This window comes from Rhinolophus ferrumequinum, chromosome 12, assembly GCF_004115265.2.
Source record: "Rhinolophus ferrumequinum isolate MPI-CBG mRhiFer1 chromosome 12, mRhiFer1_v1.p, whole genome shotgun sequence".
Classification (NCBI taxonomy): domain Eukaryota; kingdom Metazoa; phylum Chordata; class Mammalia; order Chiroptera; family Rhinolophidae; genus Rhinolophus; species Rhinolophus ferrumequinum.
Window position 1 is genome coordinate 2902896 of NC_046295.1, and position 22705 is coordinate 2925600.

The window sequence follows — 22705 nt, forward strand, 5'->3', positions numbered from 1 at the left end:
CACGTGACAACGTGGCTAAATCTTTGAAACATTGAATTAAAACAATATGATAATAATTTTGTATAAAACTGAAAGCATGCAAAGCAGTATGTAGTTTAGAGATTGTAATGAAATTACACACACGCACTCAGGAAAAATGGAAGAATGATCAACAGACTTCCCGGTGGTGATTACCTTTGGGCTCGGGAAGGCAGGTGGAAGAAGAGCAGATGAAGAACATGTGAGCGGGTAGGATATTCATTGTGACTTAGTTTTCACTTTTGTGATTTTAAGGGAGTCTGTTATTACGCTTCGTTACATGTATATGCTACATATGTTCTTTTTATTTGCCAAATTAGATCAAACAGTTTTTAAAAGATTCATACGAGGTCTGACAATTAAGTTTGTGAACTTACTGCAATGATGTTGCTAACCTCTTTTGATATCAGAGGGATTGTTCATTATGAATTTGTACTTACTGGACAAACAGTTTACCAAGTTTACTATTTGGAAGTGCTGAAAAGGTTGCATGAAAAAGTTAAATGACCTGAACTTTTCACCAACGATTCATGGCTCTTGCATCACAACAATGCACCAGCTCACATGACACTGTCTGTGAGGAAGCTTTTAGCCAGCAAACAAGTAACTGTATTGGGAACACCCTCCTTACTCATCTGATCTGGCCCCCAATGACTTCTTTCTTTACTCGAAGGTCAAGGAAGTATTGAAAGGAAGACATTCTGATGACATTCAGGACATCAAGGTTAATACGATGACAGTTCTGATGGCCATTCCAGAAAAAGAGTTCCAGAATGGCTTTGAAGGGTGGACTAGGTGCTGGCGTCGGTGCATAGCTTCCCAAGGGGAGTACTTCGAAGGTGACCGTAGTGATACTCAGCAGTGAGGTATGGAGCACTTTTTCTAGGATGAGTTCGTGAACTTAATTATCCGACCTTGTATAAAGTTCTGCAAACATTTCTTATGTTTTTTTCTTGGACAATTTTCTGTTTTTTCCTTATATTTTTTATTTTGAGAGAAGCCAGAATTCTTGGATTTTAGAAAATATCTCCTAATTTAAGTTTTTGTTTTTCCATGGGAGAGGAAAAACCCTTTGAATGTCAAACAAAATTGGTTTATGGATGCTCCTCACAGGCTTGCAGCCTGCTTCTTGGACCTTGTCCACTAGTTCTCCTCACATAGTTCATTTCCACTAGAAGGGCTTCCATGGTTATTTTTTTCCAAGGGAGGAAATGGCTTGTCTTGTGGATGTTACTGGATGCTGGTGGAGGAGGTTCCTGCATTGTACTCATGGGGCTGTTTCATATATACGTGTGTTCAGACAAACTCAGGACGATTGTTAAATTTTCAGGAATTCTGTGAGCTGATTGTCAGAACCACAGACACTTTGAAGCTGGCCGTGTAGCAGTCCAGTAATGGTACAGATCGGGGTGTATCCTGCCTGTTTGATACCACTTTTCCTTCTTGCCTCCTGTTACATTTTCATTTTCCACAACCGGAGGATTTCTCTGGGGTTTGAAGAGCACATGGACTTTCTTCTTTCTTTTGACTACTGGGTTCTGCTTGTTTTTAATGAGAGAGACTCTCTGAGGACCTTAAATGTACTGGATTCATTTGAAAGCTGTTCTGCTTGATTAAAATAGAGGTCAGACAGAAGTGCTATATTTTGTTTGGAGTCACTAAATTCTTCACTTTACTGTCCTTAGCTTCTTAGAAAACCTCTTCTTAAAAAGTAACTCCAAAAATCCTAGAACCAAATTTAGTTCTTTGGCTCTTTTTAAAGAAAAAAAGAGCCATGTGGCTCTTTTTGAGATGTTTCATTTAAAAAAATTGATGAATTCTAAAAGGGTAATCGTTACATGTCTCCTACCCCCTTTAAGTATGGGATGTTGAGATTGACAGCAGTAATGATTATTTACTAGGCAAGTCAGCACTGATGCACAGACCTGAAATTATCCCGACCTAATTACAGCTATTGTTCCTTAACTTAACGTGCTGTCTCCAGGTGCACAAGGCGCACCTTCCTTCCTCCCTCCCGTTTTAACTTGCAGCCAGTGGGCACATCACTCCTGGGGCCCCCATTTGCAAATCAGGAACATGGGATATGGGGAGCAGAGGTGTTAATTACCTACTGAAGGCCAGTCTTGTCTAATTAGATAATATTTCATGAAGAGCTGGAAAACATTTTTAGAATTCTTAAGTAGAAACTGGGGAGGGGAGGGCATGCCCAGTTGTCTCAAGTTGAAGCCGCAAAGAATTTCTACCTAATTATAGAGAAATACTTAAAATAAATTTTCCCCAGAATTTTAAATTATTGAATCTAGTGTGATGTGGGTGATATTTTTGTAAGTGATCTTCCACAGTAATTCTTTGAAATGCCAGGCATTTCCAGCTTCCTTTTCCTTTTTTTCTGATGAAATAAAACTGCAAAAGCTTTAATTTAGTTATGTAAATGCAGAGCTGAATTTGCATTGAAGTACTGGTAATTAATTATGTTAAGAGGGATGGATTACAAAATTCATCTATTTAACAAGCATCTTTTTTTCTTAAGATTTTGTTACATCGTAGAGTTTTATAAAAGGAAACAATTTCATTTTGAAAGTTTTCAAATTCTCTGATTAGTTTCCCATTATGTAAAATCTGTTCATACCCATTTTTTCTATCAGAAGAAGCTGTCTCTCTAGGTCAAAGACATGGAGAATATTTTTGTACAATAGAATGAAAAAATTCTGTATGAAAACTGTTATGTAAATCTTACGGGATAAACCTCTTCTCAAGTTGTGCTTCTCATTTACTTTGATTAACGTGTTTTCGAATTTTAGAATTGAAAGGCTAAAAGCAATACAAAGAAGTCACTAATAATTAAAAAAAGAAAAAGGAAGAAAAATCCACAACAGTATAGTAGAAGCAAACTCATGTCAAACTTTTATCGTGGCTGCCGTTCAGCAGAGGTTTGTTACTGGAATCAAACTCTTCTTTCCTGGCCCAGTCTAGCTGACTTTGCACAAGACTGACTTTGCTTTAATATTTTGGTGACCACATGATCTTTCTTTTATCTTTATTCAAGCTAGAAGCTACATTGTATTTCATGATGTAAAGTTTTTATGTCAGAACATTGGCTCAGCTTAACATTTTCTTAGACATTGCTATACGATGTTTATTTTGGTGTAGAAAAGTTATGTTATATATATTATCAAAATGTGGTGAGCATCTATGAATAATTTTGATAGACATTTATTGAGGCATACTGTTTGAAAATCTATTGATTTGGAGGTCTCAGAAGATGTGGGATTCTAGGCTTCTCTGTACCATCTCCTACTTTTCCTTTCTCCTTGCTGTGAGAGCACGGTGGGTTTTTTTCTCCACCTGCACCTATTAATAGTATCTACTACAGTAACTGGCACATATTGAAAGGATGAATTGACTAGAATCCTGTTGGTGTAGACAGGTGAGCCAGGTTGTACTGCTTTCCTCTCATCTTCAGCGGATCCTCTCTTGAAATCCCTTTCTGCCTGCCTCTGCCTAAAATTCCAAGAGTCATGCCTGGACTGGCCTGAGTTTGAGCCTCTTTTCCACCCCAATTTGTTGCTCCCAGGATGTAACTGAGGATGATAGAATGAACATGGACGGAGCCGTTGGTTATTTATTGTGATTTGTATATTAAGATATTTACTATTATAGATATTTGCTGGATTGGAGTGGAAGGTGCAGCTCAGGAGTTCAAGTGTGAAATGTGAAGTTAGTTGATGCTTAGTAAACATCCAAGTGGTGATGTCAGGCAGGCAACTAGAAATGAGTTTGGAGTTTAGGCAAATAGTCCAGCTGCTCGAGATGGAAATACGGAAGTCGTTAGAATGTTAATGGTATGTGAAGCTTTGACACGAGAGAGAATAAGTGTGACGACCCTGAGGCATTCTAATGTTTCTAGGCTGACCTAAAAACTAAGAACCAGAAAGGAGACTGAGCGTGATCAGACATGGTGGGGAGGCAGGAGGCAAACAGTACGTTCCTGGAGAGTGGGCCCTCTTCGGTGGTAAGTCCGGGCTGGGCTCTTACACCGGGGTCCAACTTGGAGGAGTCTGGGCAGCGTCTAGGCTAGCTTCCCACACGGGGGGTCGAACCCCGGCCTCCGGGAGGATAACTGGGACACTTAGCTGTACGCTCCCCGGGATTGGGCTCTCCCTGGCGCGGAGTCCAGGTTCTTGGCATCTAGAGCAAAGAATTGAATGAGATACCTAGGTAAAGTAGTGAAAGAGCAGTTCATTTGAAGAAAAAGGACACTTCAAAGAATAGAAGCGGGCCAGGGCAGAAAGCAGTGGCTCAAGGGCCATTAAAAGTGACAGTATACGCCAGAGTTTGTTGCAGGTCCCAAGGAAAGGCAAGGCAAAAAGGGGGCAAAGGCCCAAAGGCTCAAAGGTGGCATTATTAGGAGAAAAAGTACACTCCACAGGGTTTGGAGTGGGCCCCCGAGCAAAAGCAAGGCTCCAAAGGTGCTGACTGGCGAGGACTTGGAGTTTTTATCCCTCTTTTCTGTAGAATGGCCTGTTCTTTTCCAGGTGTGGGACCACTTGATTGACATCTGTGATTGACAAGAGGCTGTTATCTCATCTATTTAGACTGCGCATGTTCTTTCCCAGAATTCAGTCTGTTTTAATAATACTTCTGGGCATATGTATGATATTATAATGATGGCATAATGAGGCCCAGGTGAAATGAAGGTCGTTGAGGCCTTTACTGCGCAGGTGTGAATGACCAGCTTAATCCAGTTGGGTATTTTGTACCCTTTTGTTTCCTTATGGGGTAGATAATTACAAGGAAAAGGGGAAGTTTTGGGCGGAGAGGGGAGGTCTTTTGGGTGGTAATTCAGAGACCCCAATGCCTGTCTCTAACTGCCTGCTTTGTTTTACCCTTGAGAGACGTGATCACCATAAAATCTCTATGGGAAGTTGAGGGATAGGAGGTATATTTTTCTCTATCTGCTTCCTGCTGGGCAGGGGCGTAGAGCTGTCCTTATCTATTGGGGGATTCACGGAACTCTCCCGGCGTCTGATCTTAGATGAGAGGGAGGGGTCTCGAGATCCGTCTGGAAGACCGCGTTGGGGTCTTTGGTTGTGAATGGCAATCTTGCTGGGGTAGCTTCTGTATCCCCAAGGCCTCTAAATGAGGAAAAATAGATTTTAATTAATAAATCCATTAGCTCTATAGAGCCTGTGGCCATTCAACCAGTCATTCAGGTGGCGTCAGTTGTCCAGGAGTTAGGCCCAGAATGGGTGGGAGAGAACATTAGAGTTCAATGATTACAATCAACAAGTAGACTAGCCTGGGGGTGAGGGGTGGTCTGGAATGGCTTGGGGGATGTTGGGAAGTCACGGGCTTTTAAGTAGTAATCTGAAGCCGGGGTGAGAGACACTCTGTGAGTCAGGTTAGGAGAAATCTTTAGGATTCAGAAACTGATTAGAAGAGTAATCAAAACGGGCTAAGGAGCTAAGAAACTAGGGAAAAGGAGACTTAAAATTTATGTAGTGAGGTGGCTCTCCCATATCAAGTATTCTGAAAGCCAAGTGAAAAAGGTCTTTTAAAGAAGGACTGTTTGACCCAGCCCTGTTGTTGTGCCCAGTAAGATGAATGCTGGGGAACTGACTACTGGATTTGCAGCCTGGTTGACTTTAACAGGTACCCTTTTGGAGAAGAGTGTTGGGCTATAGGTAGCTGCTTCCGAGGCTGGCAGACAAAAAAGTTCCATTTCTTGGGCCATTTTGGGAAGACTCTTCGTCTGACTGTTGGGCTTTTGGTTTAGATCCATTTAGAAAAAAGTAGTTATTTGAAATTTACACTGGTTGGGGATAAATACCATAATTTGATTTCTTATAAATAAATTATAAATGAGAGTATTTGGAAAATTTTTCCTTAGAAATATGCATTTACCTTTCTGTGAAATACAGCATTGAATTATCGTGGCTTAATAATAGTCTCTGATGTAAGATTCAGATTTTTTAAAAATGAATAAGGTATGAATAATTTTTTACCCAAGTTTAGTGTTGTATTTGTCACTTCGTGCATTTAGTCATATATTTTTTAATTACAAAACATGTTAAATTAAGACTTGTGCTTGTAAGCACAAGTGCTCTAAATCCCATTTTAGGATTTAGAGATTCTTGAGTAACGACTATAAGAGCTTGCATAAATTCCAAGTTTGTTCCTTTTCAAGTTTTCCAATTGATTTAGAGGCATCTGATACTTATTCACAAAAAATCCAGAGGTGGTTGATATTTTAGAGTTTAATAGGTTATCACCATTATGCGATTGAAAGCTTTTTCAGATATTTCATTTTTGTTTTTATCTGAAATAAAGCTTATTCTGAAAATAATTAGTATCACAGTGACTATCATAATGCAATTTGAGAGCTTATGCATTTGTAATATATTTTCTTTGCTATTACCCAAGTGATTACTTGACTTTTATTTTAGATGTATTGTGTTAAGTATTGTTTAGTAAAGAACATTTTCAAAGTTGCAGAATTGTCGGTTCTGCCAAGTTGACCTGAAATGTTTATGTTCACTGTGCTTTTTTTGTTTGTTTGAGGGTCAAGGAGATATTTTTACGTAAGTAATTAATTTAGTTAACTGGGATGCAATTCAGCATATATTTTACCTACCCTCCACCCCCATGCTGTAATAACAAGAAATTGGAAGTGCTGAATTACGGTATGTGAAAGACTGATTGATGAAATACTCCACCAGTAAACTGTCTTTATTAGTGTTCCAAGTAATAACTTCCAGATCTCAATTTTAGTTTCTTTATCCTCTTGCCAAGAATGATGGAAAACTGACACAAGTGTCTAGGAGTCCATTGTTTTCCCGAATGAGTTGTTAATTATCCCCTTGCCTATTGAATCATAGTTTAGAATAGAGTTAGACTTCACAGTTTGCAACTTATGGTCTCTCTCCTTTCCTTTTTGGAATTTTATTGCCTTTGCTGACTTTCACTGGGTGTTAGCCACATATGACTTTGGACAGTTTTATGAAAATTATACTGTTTTGTGAAATAGAGCTGGAGTAATGGGCTTATCAGTCAATCGTTGTCACTCCAAAATGTTCTTCTGGAATATTTTAGAATTTGAAAACACCAAGAAAGGAAATCACTGGAACTGTTTTTTGTATTTTTCGTGTTTGTTATCTTTTAATTCCACAAGGAATATCTGAGTATGTGTTTAATATAAAAATTTAAAACTTTTTAGCAGCTTTTCCCCATTCTCTTTCTCTCCACATAATTATTGCTAATACGCTAATTTAATATGTATATTTTTTAGACCCTCTGTTGGCTTTTACAGGAATATATATTTGTATATATACATTATAGATTATGTACAAACATATCTATGAAAATAATCACATAAGCAGGTTTTTTATTTTTTGTTTCATTTTTGGAAATTCATAATTTTCTAGAAATGTATCCATTTCATCTAGATTTTCAAATGCAATGATACAAAGTCATACATAATATTCTCTTATCTGTTGAACATTTGAAGAGTCAACAGCAATGTTCCCTTTTCATTCCTGATACTGGTTATTGTCTTTTGTTTTTTTCCTTTGATCAGGCCCTCCAAGTCTTATCAGTTTTATACATTTCAAAAAGTCTGTTTTGAGCTTTAGTTATCCTTTCTATTAATTTATTAATTCCTGTCCTGATTTTTATTAATTCCTTTCTTTTCAGTTTCAATTTGTTGCTTTATTTTAAACTCATTAAGATGAATTTTTGTGTGTTTTCTGCTAATTAGACCAGTATTAGCCCTTCTTACTACATCCTTTATATCTCTACCTCTTTTCTGTATTTCCCATTGTTTCTTCTTACCTCTGAATAGTTTCTTGTCACCCATCTACCAGTTCACTAGTTTTCTCATAAGCTGTACTGGATTTTTTAAAACAAACATTGAGTTTTTAATTTTTAAATATTTTTTGATTCTTTTAAAAATCGTTTGTCACTTTTTATAGTTTACAGTTTCCCGCTTGGTTTCATGTCTTTATTTGAGTCAGTGTTTGATGATTACAGATCTCAATTTTATATGGATCTTTTTTTTTTAAAAGATTTTATTGGGGAAGGGGAACAGGACTTTATTGGGGAACAGTGTGTACTTCCAGGAATTTTTCCAAGTCAGGCTGTTGTCCTTTCAATCTTAGTTGTGGAGGGTGTAGCTCAGCTCCAGGTCCAGTTACCGTTGTTAGTTGCAGGGGGCACAGCCCAACATCCCTTGCGGGAGTCGAGGAGTTGAGGAGTTGAACCGGTAACCTTGTGGTTGAGAGCCCACTGGCCTGTGTGGGGATTGAACTGGCAGCCTTCGGCATTAGGAGCACGGAGCTCCAACTGCCTGAGCCACCGGGCCAGCCCTATATGGATCTTTTTATTATTGTTTTTTCTACTGGTTTGTACTATATCGTTTTTCCTTGGTTGTTGTTTGGCTGTGTGATAGACATTGTAGTTGAAAAATTATTCCTGGGAATAATTTGAAGTCTAGTTTTCTCCAATGTGATTTTTTTCCCCCCACTGCATTAAAAAAGATGATTTCCTAATATTATTGCTATGGGCATACCATTATGTATATAGTTATTACTTTATTGGGCATTTAGGTCATTTTTACTAGTATAAAAAATGATGCAGAAAATATCATAATACATATTATTACGGTATTTGAGGGAGCTTTAGTAAATAGAAATCCCCCCTCTTTGAGGTTAGGAATAAATTGAAAATAAAATAAAAAGTAGGAAAAAAGGGTAAATTATTACCTTCATTACTGATATTAGCTAAGTTGGAGGTTGTGGCTATAGATGTGGTGACCAGATTTATTCATCTGGCTCTCTGCCTTTAGGCCAGCTTACCCCAGTCACAGCTGGGCTGGGTTTGTGCTGGCCCAGAGCCAGGGTTGCATACCTCACAGGGCACTTTCACCTAGGCATGGAGGAGAACCTGTGCTCTTGGAGGTGGGCCTATTTCCAGAAGAAGAAAGGGTAGAGTGGAGCCAAGGATATGCCTACTTATTCATTTTTAAATTAGCCGTTTAGAAAATAATTTGTTGGGGTAGAAGAAATTTGGGGGCAAAGTTATAGGAGAATGGGACCTACCTCTGTGATGTGTACATACACTGTTTCCCCGAAAATAAGACCTAGCCGGACAATAAGCTCAAATGCGTCCTTTGGAAGCAAAAATTAATATAAGAGCCGGTCTTATATTACAGTAAAATAAGACCAGGTCTTACATTAATTTTTGCTCTAAAATACGCATTAGAGCTGATTGTCCAGCTAGGTCTTATTTTCGGGGAAACACGGTACTTAGCATTTCAGAGAAGAAGCGACCATCTGTATAACCGTGTGCATTGGACACTTTCTTGTTGGAAAAATGGCCTTGTTAGCTTGTTAGACATTAGAAAGCACCTGTGGTTGCAGGTGGCTGGAGCCTGCGCTGACACTGAACTGATCTCAACCAGCCAGCTCTTTGCTGAGCTACACTGAAATGCAGGGGAGGGGTGAGGGTGGGAAGGAGGGATATGTGCCTCTGGCCCAGTGTGTCTGTCAGTCCCAGTTAGCTAGTGTTTGGTTGTTCCTTCTGGTTTACTTATTGCATATTGATCAGAGAATGGCTGTGATGTTTGTACTGTTTGAATTTATCATTTATTGTGTTTTTGCTTTGTAGGTGCTACTTCTGTGTTATTTAGTGTGTAGATATTTTATCACTGCTAGATCTTCATTGTGAATTTCTCCTTTACTAAACTTTATAAAGGACTTTTCTTTGGCCCATTTAATGCTTTTACCCCTGTGTTGTCCTTATGCATTAAGATTATGAGATGTTTTCTTTGTATTTTACTCTGAGGTACCATATCCATCCTTCACATTTTTAAAATTGTATTTCCTCTTTTGTTTTAGATGTTTCTCTAATGTTCTGCTTGTAGTTGGGTTTTGCTTTGATCCACTTGGAGCCTCTTTCTTACTAGATGAATACAGCTTCTGTCAATGTATTGATATATTTGGTGTTAGGTCTGTCTGTCGTCTTGATTTGTCATGCCTTCTGATTGATTTTGGTGATTTTGCATTTTAAAATTACCTTAGATATGTTACATTTTTCTGTGTTCCCCCCCCCCCACCATTTGTGGGTTTATTCTAATAATGGGAAATGGTTTTATTTGTATACCACCTGGTTATCTTTATTGTTATAACTTGATGTAGTGTACTTGAGTCTCTGTTCCTTTAGAAAGCTCTGTTGACTTACTCTGAACAGTGACAGAATTAACGTATTTCCAGTTTTAAATTCTTCCCTTCCACCTTTTCTTATCCCATCATTTTTCTTAGTGTTTTCTTTATAATTTTAAATTGACTCATACATGTATTACTTATTAATTTTAAGTTACATCTCAGTCAATCCCTATTTATAAAAGATCAGGAAATGACTGCACTTTATTTTGTTGGATGTATGATTTGCATATTAATCCACTCAGATAGTTTTTTAAAAACACGTTGATTGAGGATAATGGCTGTTCGATAAATTGCACCGTGAAGAGTGTACAGGGTGGTAACTGACTTGTGAAAACAGCACCACAGTCAGCGTGATGCATGAACACATACGTTACTCCTAGAAGCTTCCTCAGGGCCCTTGGTAATTCCTTTCTCCTGTTCCTCTCTGCCCCCTCCTGTCCCCAAACAACCACTGCACTGCTTTCTATCAGTAGAGACTAGTTTCCATTTTAAGAATGTTTTAATAAATGGAACACAGTATGTACTAATTTTGTGTGGCATCTTTCAGTCAGCATCTTCTTTTTTGAGGTCATCGATGTTTAGTATGTATCAGTAGTAGGTTCCTTTTTATTGCCGAGTAGTGTTCCATTGTATGGTGTACTGTGTGGTGACATGTGGGTTGTCTGGTTTGGGGCAGCAACACAGAAAGCTGCTACGTACATTTGTGTGTAAATGTCTACTGTCTTTACATTTATGAGTCTTACTGGAGAGCTAAGGCTCTTACTGCTTCCTGTCTCAGTGTCGTGCGTCAGCGTGTTATCCTGTGGGAAGGTGTGGCTTCCCTGAGGTATCCAGACCTTCCCCTGGGGAGCTTGTTAAATGCGGTTCCTGGTTCAGTAGGCCTGGGAGTCTGCATTGTGACAAGCTTCCAGGTGATTCTAATGCTGCTGGTCCACTAACCACACTTTGAATAGCAAGATACAGAGCCTGAAAGTCAATGAGAGGCAAGGCAGTAACGGTGTATGTTTTTTCCTACCAACTAAAAGTAAACTACTTCTAGTGTTGTATTTTTATCAGGAACAGAAATACCTACATCTGTCATGTCAAGCGACGTTTGAAGTGCCAAGGTCTTGACTACCTCTGGAGCAGCAGTAGACAGTGGGTTTACTACTGTCTTCCAGACCAGGCTGCTGAATGGGAGTGTGGGGGCCTCACCGCGCCGCTGGCCTGTCTCCCCCCGGAGGCTTTTGGTAGGAAGAGGATGCTGGTGCCAGTGGCCCTTTCTGCTTCAATAACCTGTAACCCAGCTGTGTATGGGGACCGCCTGGGTTGGTGGTACCCAGGGAAAACTCAAGTCAGAACTCTGTGACAATTAACTGATGGGTGGATGGCACCCAGCTCCCGAGGTTACCCTGCTGTGATCCACTGAGTTTGGAATCTCCAGGAATTAGCAGAGCACAGAGCCAGTATGCGCATCAGACTTCCTGAGGAGACTCGGTGTTTCCCTGTCTTCAGATACACCGTTGCTGGTCCTTGGGAAGGATGGGAGGATGGCTTACAATGCTGACTTGCTTCCTCAGGGGTTCTGGGGTCCGCAGGTGAGAACTGGTGTTAGGCAGCAGTGGTTACAAGCAAGACATGGAGCCAGACTACCTGCGCTCAAATTGTGACCATCCCAGGCAAGTAACAGCAACTGCTCTGCCCAGTAACTGCTCCATCTGTAAAGTGAAGGGCATGATAGTTCTGATGTTAGAAGGCTGGCAGGTTTAAATGATACTTGTAAGGTGCTTAGGACGGTGGCCACACATAGGAAGCACTTTCTAGTATTTGCTAGATCCATAAGTAGCCACACAGAAAGGCAAGTGAATAAGTGATAAGCTTAGGAAAATCAACCAGCTCTTCTCAGATTCCCCAGGGGTCACTCTTCTTTGTCCTGGGAATGATGGCTCGCAGTTGTAGGCCTCCAGCCCCTCTGTGTGATGAGTGAGAGTGTGTGTTGGTACCCAGGCCGCCTCCTTTCTCAGTGGCCCTGGCCGGGCCTCCAGGAGAGAGGCGTCCTCACCAGCTTGCTGGCTTTGGGCAAGAGTGGTTTTATTTTGTTTTTGTTGTTCCTTTGAAACTTGATAATGGGAATGAGTGAGTATATTAAGCTGAAGGTAGGGTTAATTAGGAATTTATTGTAATTTTCAGTTAACCTTGATTTTATTTTTCTATTCTATTCTATTCTTGAATGATTTCAGTAAAGTTAGACTTCCAGTATACTATATAGGTGTTTCTTTTGATATTTGATTTCTGTTTTGTATAAGAACAATATTCTTCAGGCAAAACTAAATTTAAAAATCATGACTGACACTTGCATTTTTTCATAATCAAATTGTTTATATGATTCTAGAAACATCCGAAAACCTACATTAATGTCTTGTATGTATCTCAACACATTGGAAGTAGACCCTCACTTCCCTTTTCCCCACACTCACGGCTTTCTTACTCTAATTATCCTTGCAGTGTGTATCCTGCAGATTACGGAAGTAGACCAGAGCCTTCCCTTGTAGCTTTTTTCTCTTAAAATAGCAAAACTTTAATTATTTGCTTCAATTATATTTTTAGGAGCATTTCAAAGGATTATTATCTTCTTTGTCATACCTGGCCCATTTCCTGGTACTAAACTCAAAATAGTATCTGATCCTGTTGGTTGCATAACATACTGAGTCATAATTTCTGCCTGTTGCCCTTGGGAATAGCCTGTGTTTGTGGCAGCTCCTATTTCATTGGGTCGCAGTCTTCTACAACTGCCATTTGGATGCTTCTCAGTTCTTTGAAACTGATAATCTGCCTTTCTGAAAGTGTGTTTTATTGAGTTTTCTCTAAGATTATGAAGTGCTCCCAAATACTAGATGTGAAAACCCAGCACTTTAGGTAACTGAGAAACTAGCATGTGGTTTGAGATGACTCATATTTTCCTAAAAAAATTATACTAAGAAAAACATCTTTCAACTGTAATTGAAAAATAAACTTAAAAAAAGAAAACAGTCTTTGAGAGAAAAATTAGGATTATGTAGAATTTTAGGATTTATGGTTGAAATTTAATTATTCATTGAATACATTGTAATGCTTTAGTAGGAAAAATTTATATAGTGCTTTATATAATGCTAATTTATGTTAATTAACATTTGAAAGTACCAAGTATTTTCCTATTTAATGATTTGTGTGTTAATTTCCTATTTTCTTTTTTCTTTCTTTTATAATATAAGGATCTCACATTTCTTGTCATTTTGTGATACATATTTTATATAAGTTGTAATGTTAAAATTTTTATCTCCTTGAGAAAACCTCTTAAGTTCTTAACTGTCAAATTTAAAATAATTTTTATTACTTCCAAAAGTATAAGCATATAGGGGAAAAGTGTTATATTCTCTAACTTGAGAATTTAGAAAACCTGAGCACCATAAGGTTCATTTCAGCCTTCTCCCGGCCCCCTCCCTCCCAGGTCAGCACATTTGCATTTGTTTATTCCCACACTTATTTCCTGCCACTGCATTGTGTAAACCCTATACTCCACCTCACTGGAACCTGGAACCTGTCTGTTGAACATGTCCCTCCCCCATCATTTTATTTTATCAGCTTAATGTTAGTTTGTAGTACCTCACAGTGGAGGAAAGGGCATATTCATTAACCAATTTTATTTGAGTTTTATGTGCAGTAAATTTTTTAATGACATTTTATGCTTCTAAAAATGATGCTTTTTAATTTTGTGTTGGCTAAGTGTGATTTTTAAGTATAGTATTTATTTGAGGCTATTAACTAATAAAAATGTAGAGCAATGCCTTGTCAGCTCTTTTTGAGGTCGTTCCTTTTGTGTCATCTAGGAAGAACATAGATGACTAGGAATTGTAATCTTCCTGTGTTTTTTCTGTTATGCTTCAGGGTTTATGAAGTTATGGAATATTACTTTTTAAAGTTATAGCTAATTTATTCCTTTGACCCTTCTATTAATATTTAGACATTTTCAGTGAACAATTTGATGTGACGAAAAATTCCTCTTTCCCTCTATATTACATCAATTTGTTCCTATGTTTAGGGAAAAATATAAGGAACATGAGACAATACCTGTTTACGATGGGGGGGAATGTTTAGAAACAAACTCAGTACATATGTTTCAGGTCTGGGCTTGATTTTGGAGGCCCTTTGAAACTCACCTTTGTTCTTCCTCTTTCTGAGCAGTCAGCTTCTAGGGTCCTTTGAGTGTTTAGCACTCACTGCTGACCAGCGTTTTCACACAGCAGGCAGAGAGAACCCCCACTCTGTCTCTGGCTCAAGAACTCTTTGCAGTTATTCATTTCTGTAGCTCCATAGGGCTGGGTATATTCATTTCTTTAAAGCATTAAGTGAGAGAAGTTAATAATAAAGAGAAGAGTAGGGGGAATACCAGGTTTAATGTCCTAGACACAGAAGAGACAGTGGAAAGTCTTGAGGTTTGTCTCAGAGTGGTCAGAAGGGTGTCACTGGCCAGCCCTGGTGTGACATGACTCACCTGTCTCAGGATGGGGAGGCTGGTGGTGAGCGTTGATACAGAAGTGTGCTCCTGTGCCATGGAAGTGTGAAGGGAGGGACGTGGAGGAGCAGTGCCTTGAAAGCCAAGTAGCGGCTAGCTGGTCATTCCAGGCAGAGGACCGCTTGTAACAGGAGTGGGTACGAATGACTTCCGAAGGCGCCTTAACGCTGGACACAGCAGGTGGGTAAGGTTGGAGAAGAGGTGGGAGAGCTAGTGCAGCAGGTGCCTCCTGTGCTGTGCTAAGTTTTCTCCACTTTTATCCTGAATGTGGAGTAAATAGGGGAATAGCATGACTAGGTTTGCATTTTAGAAAGATCGTCCTCTAGGAAGTAGGGAAGATGCATTGTAAGGGGCAAATTGCAGGGGAAGGAGGTCAGGTGGTGACTTCTGTGGTGAGAAATGAGGGGACCTGGGACCCTGGCTCAGAAGAGGTGGGGGGACTTGCAGATTTGTGAGCTGTTAGGAAACAATTGGATGTAAGGGTATTGAAAAGGAGGACATCTGGGATGACTTGGGTTGTCTGTCTTGGGTAACCTGGTGAATGGAGGTCCTACCAGATGTGAAATAGAATCTAGAAGAAGGATTAGCAACAAGTTGATTTGAACATGATAAAGCATTTAAGTGGAAATGTCTGTCCCACAGGCAGGTAGCTATTAGAGAGGAGCTTGAGTGTGAGGTAGAGATTTGGACATTACTGGTATTTAAATGGTGGTAAAAGTGGTGGTGGGAATGAGACCTCCTATGCAGAGCTTCTCTTGAGAAGGGCAGAAGGCTGAGGACTAATCAGAGGTGGATGGAAAGAAAGGCAGGAAGGATGAGGGAGGGACTGACCCAGAAGGCACCTGAAGAGAGGAGTTCAAAGAGGCATGTCCAGGATGAATGTCTCGGACCTTCAGAGGCAACGGTTTCCTAGGGACCGGGTCGTGCCCATGGGTTATGGGACAACATCAGTGTCTCTGCTAAGCGAGCAAAAACTTGGTGAGATGGAGTGGGACTAGAGCTGTGAGGTGGAAGTGAGCAGGAGTGGATGACACGACACAACGTTTGCTCCTTCCAGAAGCTTGTCTTAGAAGGAGGTAGGCCAAGGCCCTAGCAAGGCCTGGGGGAAGGTTTTGATGGGAGAGACGGTGAGCTTGGGGAGGTAGTTGATTGAAGTCTTCTGGATAAAGGATAATTTCTATAGCTGGCTTCCTAGAAAGGGAGGAGGCTTAAGAGTTGGGTAACAGAGGAATTCCATCTTACCTGTACCTTGGGAGCCACTTCGATTAACTTGTCATTATATTCCTTTATCGATTTTTCTTCCTTTTTGTCAGATAAAATTAACTAGATTTAATTTTTATTATTAAACTCATTCTGACTGTGTTCACTGACAGCTTTCTGTTCATTTTTTCACCAAGCATGCTCTATAGCACATTGTGTGGAGCACCTCTGAACCTGACCTGTTCTTGCAAGCCCCGCCTCCCCTGAAATGGTTAGACAGGTACAAAGAGTGAAGTATGCTCTGTTCCAATGCCCGTCCATCCCTGCTCTCCCCGGAACCCTTTTGCCTTAGGTGGCAGCACCTACATGTGCTCTATCCCAGCCTTTTCAGACCTTGCTGTTAGAATAAATCTGATAAATTCCTTCCTGTATGAATAAAAGTCAGTGTTCTTCAACAAATTTGTATATTTTCAAAGCGGTCAAGGAATGAACCTCTCTGGAATTTCACATATTAGAATACTGGTGGAAGAGAGATTTTTAGGGATGGTACCATTTTGTTTTATCTATTTTTCATTTTTGTTTAATTTATTTTTAAATTGAGATATAACTGACACATAACATTGTATACATTTAAGGTGTACAGCATGTTGATTTGATATATTTATGTATTGCAATATGGTTACCACCATAGATAGCATTAGCTAACACCTCTATTGCGTCACACAGTTCTCTTGTGGCAAGAACAATTAAGAGATGGTACCTTTTTAACATCCACATTGTATTTATATATTAAGGTTGGCCAGCCTGGCTTCACATTCCCATTGTCCTAAATAAAATTAATAGGAAGGATTCTATTTCAGAGATTAATTAGTTTTTGAACCAGTTATAAAAATGAAATCTGTATTTTAATTTACAAAAGTCTCATTAAAGTAACATTCTGTGTCTGTACTCAAGAATTTTTATTATTAAACTTATTCTGACTGTGTTCACTGACAGCTTTCTCTTCATTTTTTGAGAGAAAACATCACTCTTGCAGTTCGGGGCCATTGTTAAGTGAAATAAGGGTGACTTGAGCACAAGCACAGAGATACGGCAACAGTCCATCTGGTAGCTAAAGAAAGTCTGGTTTTGCGTTCTGTGACTGGCTAATCTTTTCCCAGTCATGCTTTTGGATAGATTCTCTGAGCCTCTTCCATCTCAGTGTGGTACTGGATAGCGCCTGGTCGTTTCCCAGCGACTGTCCATTGTAGTGATCAGTGACTGACAGAACTGGTGTGTTGATGCTCCAGCAGCCACTTGGGCTGCTTCTGTCTGGTTCGAGTGGATGTGTTACTTCTTCGAATGAGACTATCATTCGAGCCACCAAGGTAGCCCGTAAGGGATCGTGAACTAAGTCATTTCAGCTTGAAATTTGTCTGAACCAATATCTCATAAAAGACTTTAGGCTCTAGGATTAGGAAGTCAGAACTGTGATTCTGTTAATTCAACAAAAATTATTTATGAAAGTATTTCATTAATATCGGAAGATTTAAAGGTATTATTGCACATTTATGTGATGGAACACTACACAGTCAATCCCTGTTTTTGAAAAAAAAAAAGGAAATGCTTATTTTGTTAAAGGCAAAAGGGATACAAAATTCTGTATATAACATCCCATTTAAAAATATATTCACAGAAAAAATCTAAAGTAAATTACATAGGAACTTAACTTACTGAAGAAGTATGGCATCTTTCTGTTTCAGCTAATCTCCCAGTGCCAACGATTGCGGCCATAGATGGACTCGCCCTGGGTGGTGGCCTGGAACTGGCGTTAGCCTGTGATATCAGAGTAGCAGGTAAGAATTAATCCTATTAAACATACAACATTTTAAATATGAGGTTTGTTCCTTTTTTTTAATTTATTGGGGTGACAATTGCTAGTAAAGTTACATAGATTTCAGGTGTACAATTCTGTATTACATCATCTATAAATCCCATTGTGTGTTCACCACCCAGAGTCAGTTCTCCTTCCATCACCATGTATTTGATCCCCCTTACCCTCATCCCCCACCCCCTACCCCCCCTTACTCTCTGGTAACCACTAAACTATTTTCTGTGTTTATGAGTTTTTGTTTCTCATTTGTTTGTCTTGTTCTTTTGTTGTTTTTGGTTTATATATCACGTATCAGTGAAATCATATGGTTCTCTGCTTTTTCTGTCTGACTTATTTCGCTTAGCATTATACTCTCAAGGTCCATCCATGTTGTCACAAATGCTCCTATTCTGTCTTTTCTTACCGCCGAATAGTATTCCGTTGTGTATATATACCACAACTTTATCCATTCATCTATCGAAGGACATTTTGGTTTCCATGTCTTGGCCACCGTAAACAAAGCTGCAGTGAACATTGGAGCACACGTGTCTTTATGTATAAATGTTTTCAGATTTTTTGGGTAGATACCCAGGAGAGGGATTGCTGGGTCGTATGGTAATTCTATTCATAATTTTTTGAGGAACCTCCACACTGCCTTCCATAGCGGCTGCACCAGTCTGCATTCCCACCAACAGTGTATGAGGGTTCCTTTTTCTCCACAGCCTCTCCAACACTTGTTACTATTTGTCTTGTTGATGATAGCCATTCTGACTGGGGTGAGGTGATATCTCATGTGGTTTTTATTTGCATTTATCTGATGATTAGTGATATTGAAGATTTTTTCATATGTCTATTTACCATCTGTATGTCTTCCTTGGAGCAATGTCTATTCAGGTCCTCTGCCCATTTTTCAATTGGGTTGTTTGTTTTTGTTACTGTTGTTGAGTTATATGAGTTCCTTATATATTTTGGATACTAGCTCCTTATCAGAAGCGTTGTTTGCAAAAATCTTCTCCCATTCAGTTGGTTGCCTCTTTATTTTGCCGATGGTTTCTTTTGCTGTGCAGAAGCATTTAAGTTTCATATAGTCCCATTCGTTTATTTTAGCTTTTACTTCCATTGCCTTTGGAATCAAATTCATAAAATGCTCTTTGAACCCAAGGTCCATAAGTTTAGTACCTGTGTTTTCTTCTATTCAGTTTATTGTGTCAGGTCTTATGCTTAAGTCTTTGATCCATTTTGAATTAATTTTGGTATATGGTGACAGATAGCAATCCAGTTTCATTCTTTTGCACGTGGCTTTCCAACTCTCCCAGCACCATTTATTGAAGAGGCTGTCTTTCCTCCATTGTATGTTTTTAGCTTCTTTGTCAAAAATTATCTGTCCATATTTATGTGGTTTTATTTCCGGGTTTTCAATTCTATTCCATTGGTCTGTGTGTGAGGTTTGTTCTTAATTTTCAGAAAATTCCAAATATTTAATTTTTTTTCCTGTTGTTGAGAACATTCAAAAAAGTCACCTGTTGGGCTCAATGAAGTATTTAAAATTCCTGGCTAAGAAAATAGTCTTTTATGATCTCTTGTTCGGTCTTAGCAATCAGAGAGGAGAACAGGATTCGGCCAGACAGAGCTGAATTTGATTCTTACGTCCTGCCCATTTTAGACCAGTTTTTACCTCTAAATTAGGGGAAATGACAGTTGCTGTTGTGAAGATTAAATGAGTTAATCTCCGGCCTGTGTCTAGTCCAAACACCTAATTATTTTAGCTATAGTGATAATAACTTAATCTCTTTGAGGTTCGCTTTCTTCCTGGATGGTTTCCTGCGGATTAGAGCAGGTTGTTATGAAAAGAATTAGTGCTCTCCGTGCGCTGAGTGTTGACCTGGTGCCCAGTGCTGGTCTGAGCCCTGGACGGGTATTGACTCACTTCATTCTCCAAGGCCTTGGGAGAGGGGGACTGTGAGGGCTTGAGGAAGCTCAGGCAGAGAGAGGTGAAGGAGCGGCAGGCTCAGATAGTGCCAGAGCTGGGATTTGAACCCAGGCCGTCTGGGTCACGGCCCTGCCTCCAGTTCCCAGGTCAGGGCCCTGCAGTGCCGCTACTGCCCTCCACAGAGGACAATGCCTCCTATCCTCTCTGGTCACAGTGCTGTGTGTGTCCTTGTTCTCTCACTGCAGTGACTTCAAGGGGTCCCAGGACTGAGGACTGGACGAAGCAGGCAGCAAATATTTATTACTGCTCTTCCTGGTTTCCACTCTCACTTCTGGTGGAGCTGCCTGTTACAAGTAGAGTCCACAGAATTGTGACTTTAATAATTTTCTTGGGATTTGTAATTTCTAGCCTGTGTGTACTTTTTCTCCTTTCCACTTTATTTTGGATCTCTGTTTTCTTGTCTGAAATCATTGGGTTTTAAATTGAAAAGCTAAGGTACATGTAGTCCATTTCTGAAAGAATGCAGCTTCTGGAAATTAGGATTTGGGAAGTAGTCCAACTACTTTTGGATATGCAAATAAACAGAAAATTAAGATGTTTTAAAGTAGCCCTAAAACAGACATGAAAAAAGGAGCCCTGTCCAGCTGTCAGAACATTAAAACCATTTTTCAAAAATATCTAGAGATTTGGCCTTGAAAAGTTCATACCTGATACGATATATGAAGCTGTTTGATGTGGAGGACTGTTCAGGCAGCTACAGAATTCATACTTGTCAGACACAGCTTCTCTCCTCATCCTGAATAATTAATGGCATCTAAGCCTTCAAACATGACTTGGCAGTATCAGGTCAAATTATGTAGTTACAACCCTGGTCTTTCTGCACCAAAAATTCACTGCCAAGCAATCTTTTACAGAAAACACACAAATCTCTTAATATAGATATAATTTAGAGTGTTACTTATTTTCATAACTAAATGCCTTCTGAAGTGATTTTTAAAAAGGTTTGTGACACAGATTTAATTAATAAACAGAGTATAGTTGCCTCCCCCCACCCCCATTATCCGAGGGGTATACATTTCAGGACCCTTTGTGGATGCCTGAAACTTTGGATAATATCGAACCCTATTTATACTATGTTTTTTCTCTATATACAAGCCTTTTTACTTAAAGGAAGCACTTTATGGCTTCTGTTTGGCATATCCACATTGCAGACATCACTCCTCTTGCACTTCGGGGCCATTGTTAAGTGAAATAAGGGTGACTTGAGCACAAGCACAGATACGGCAGCAGTCCATCTGGTAATCAAGATGGCCACTGAGTGACTAAGGGCAGGGAGCGTCTACAGTGCAGCGATGCTGGACAAAGGGAAGATTCACGTTTGGGTTAGGATGGGGCGGGGCAGGGATTTCATCCTGCTACTCAGAATGGCATGCAATTTAAAACTTGTGAGTTGTGTATTTCTGCAATTTTCCATTTAATATTTTTGGACGTTTGTCCTCGGGTAACTGAAATCACAGACAGTGAAATTGTGGATAAGCCTGGGACTACTGTATATATAGCTTATTTTACTGACTTTTTAAGTCTTTATATTTGAATTTAATGATGTGGATATTTAATTTTCTTCCTTCCTTTTTAGCTTCCTCTGCAAAAATGGGCCTGGTTGAAACAAAGTTGGCAATTATTCCTGGTGGAGGTATGAATTGTTCACACTCATCTTGATTTGTTCCTAAAAACAGGGCATAAGGCAAAAAAAGGTGTTAATTGAAAAGGCAACATTTTAGGTAAAGAGACTGATGCTGTATTGTTTGCTTCTGTTGTCAAGTTCTTATTCAAAATGCTCTCTTTTAGCTTATGTAGGTGTGAAGACTGCAGGTATGCTAGCTGTTGCTCTCTTTTTGTGCTTTGCCATATGATTTCTGAATATTTGAGTTATTGTACCAGTCATATTACTCTTAAAGGTAACAGCACTGTTTTGAAGCTTTTATGTGGGCATGTAAATGTGCATGCTCTCAGAGCGTCGTCGCATGCACGGTCACACCCACGGGAGGAGGGCTTCCCGGGCTTTGGGCCTGTTGTCCTGTTTGTCTGTATAGCAGGACAAAGCCTGGAGTTAGTGGTGCAGTCTGGATTTGGAGCTGAGGAGGTATTGCTTATTCTGTCACTACTAAAATGATAGATGAGTTGCTTCTGTTGGAAGACTCATTTAAAGAAGCTCTTCTCCAGCATTGACAAATCTTGTATCACCCAATAAATAGGAAATGTTTCTTCTTTTGTCTGATGCAGAGAATTTGGAGATACTCACATTTTGTGAAGCTGTTCACTCAAAAAGTAGATTTCATTTGAGGATGTGCATATTGGTAATTTGTTAGTATCTGAATAAAATAATAGTAAGTGTAGAAAATTGAAGGGCAGGGTTGAACACTTCAGGCATGTTTTTACCTGAATAGGTTAAAATGGTATATTTAACCTTATCATTCTAAGAATATTCTGATGAGGTGTATAGGTAGGAATTAAAACATAAGTCAGTGAAATTGAAGATTACCCCATCAGTGTGTAAAACTCACTAAGTTTTCTACTTTGGTAATCCATGAAAATTCTTGTAGATGAAAACATTTAATATCTACCTCTTCTATGAGTCAACCTTTTTCACAGTGACTAAAACACTGAAAAAGGGATTTATAAGAAAATGTATCCAATTGAAAAGAATTACCAGATCACTAATATGTGAAATAAAAAGGTTTAGAAAAGTTGATACATGTTTCTGAAATCCTTTTAATAAGGAAACATTTATTAGTAATTAGTATATAACTAATCCTAGAAAGATAGTGACTGTAGTTGAATGGTGCTCCTCCCAAAAATTTGGCAGTCTGGAACCTGTGAATGTGACCTTATTTGGAAAAAGGGTCTTTGCAGATGTAATTAAGTTAAGGATCTTGAGAGGAGATCATCCTGGA

At 39.3% G+C, this 22705-nt stretch overlaps 1 protein-coding gene across 4 annotated transcripts in view; it reads left to right on the forward strand.

Annotated features, from left to right (window-relative positions):
• The window catches only part of AUH (AU RNA binding methylglutaconyl-CoA hydratase), a 156302-nt gene that overhangs the window by 54014 nt on the left and 79583 nt on the right, over nt 1–22705 (forward strand). For 3 of the 4 annotated variants that reach the window (XM_033123439.1, XM_033123438.1, XM_033123436.1), the window contains 2 exons: nt 17712–17804; nt 21388–21444. In XM_033123439.1, coding sequence (XP_032979330.1) covers nt 17712–17804; nt 21388–21444 — 150 coding nt within the window. The remainder of the gene's footprint in view (nt 1–17711; nt 17805–21387; nt 21445–22705) is intronic. The other variant, XM_033123437.1, reaches the window with a different exon arrangement.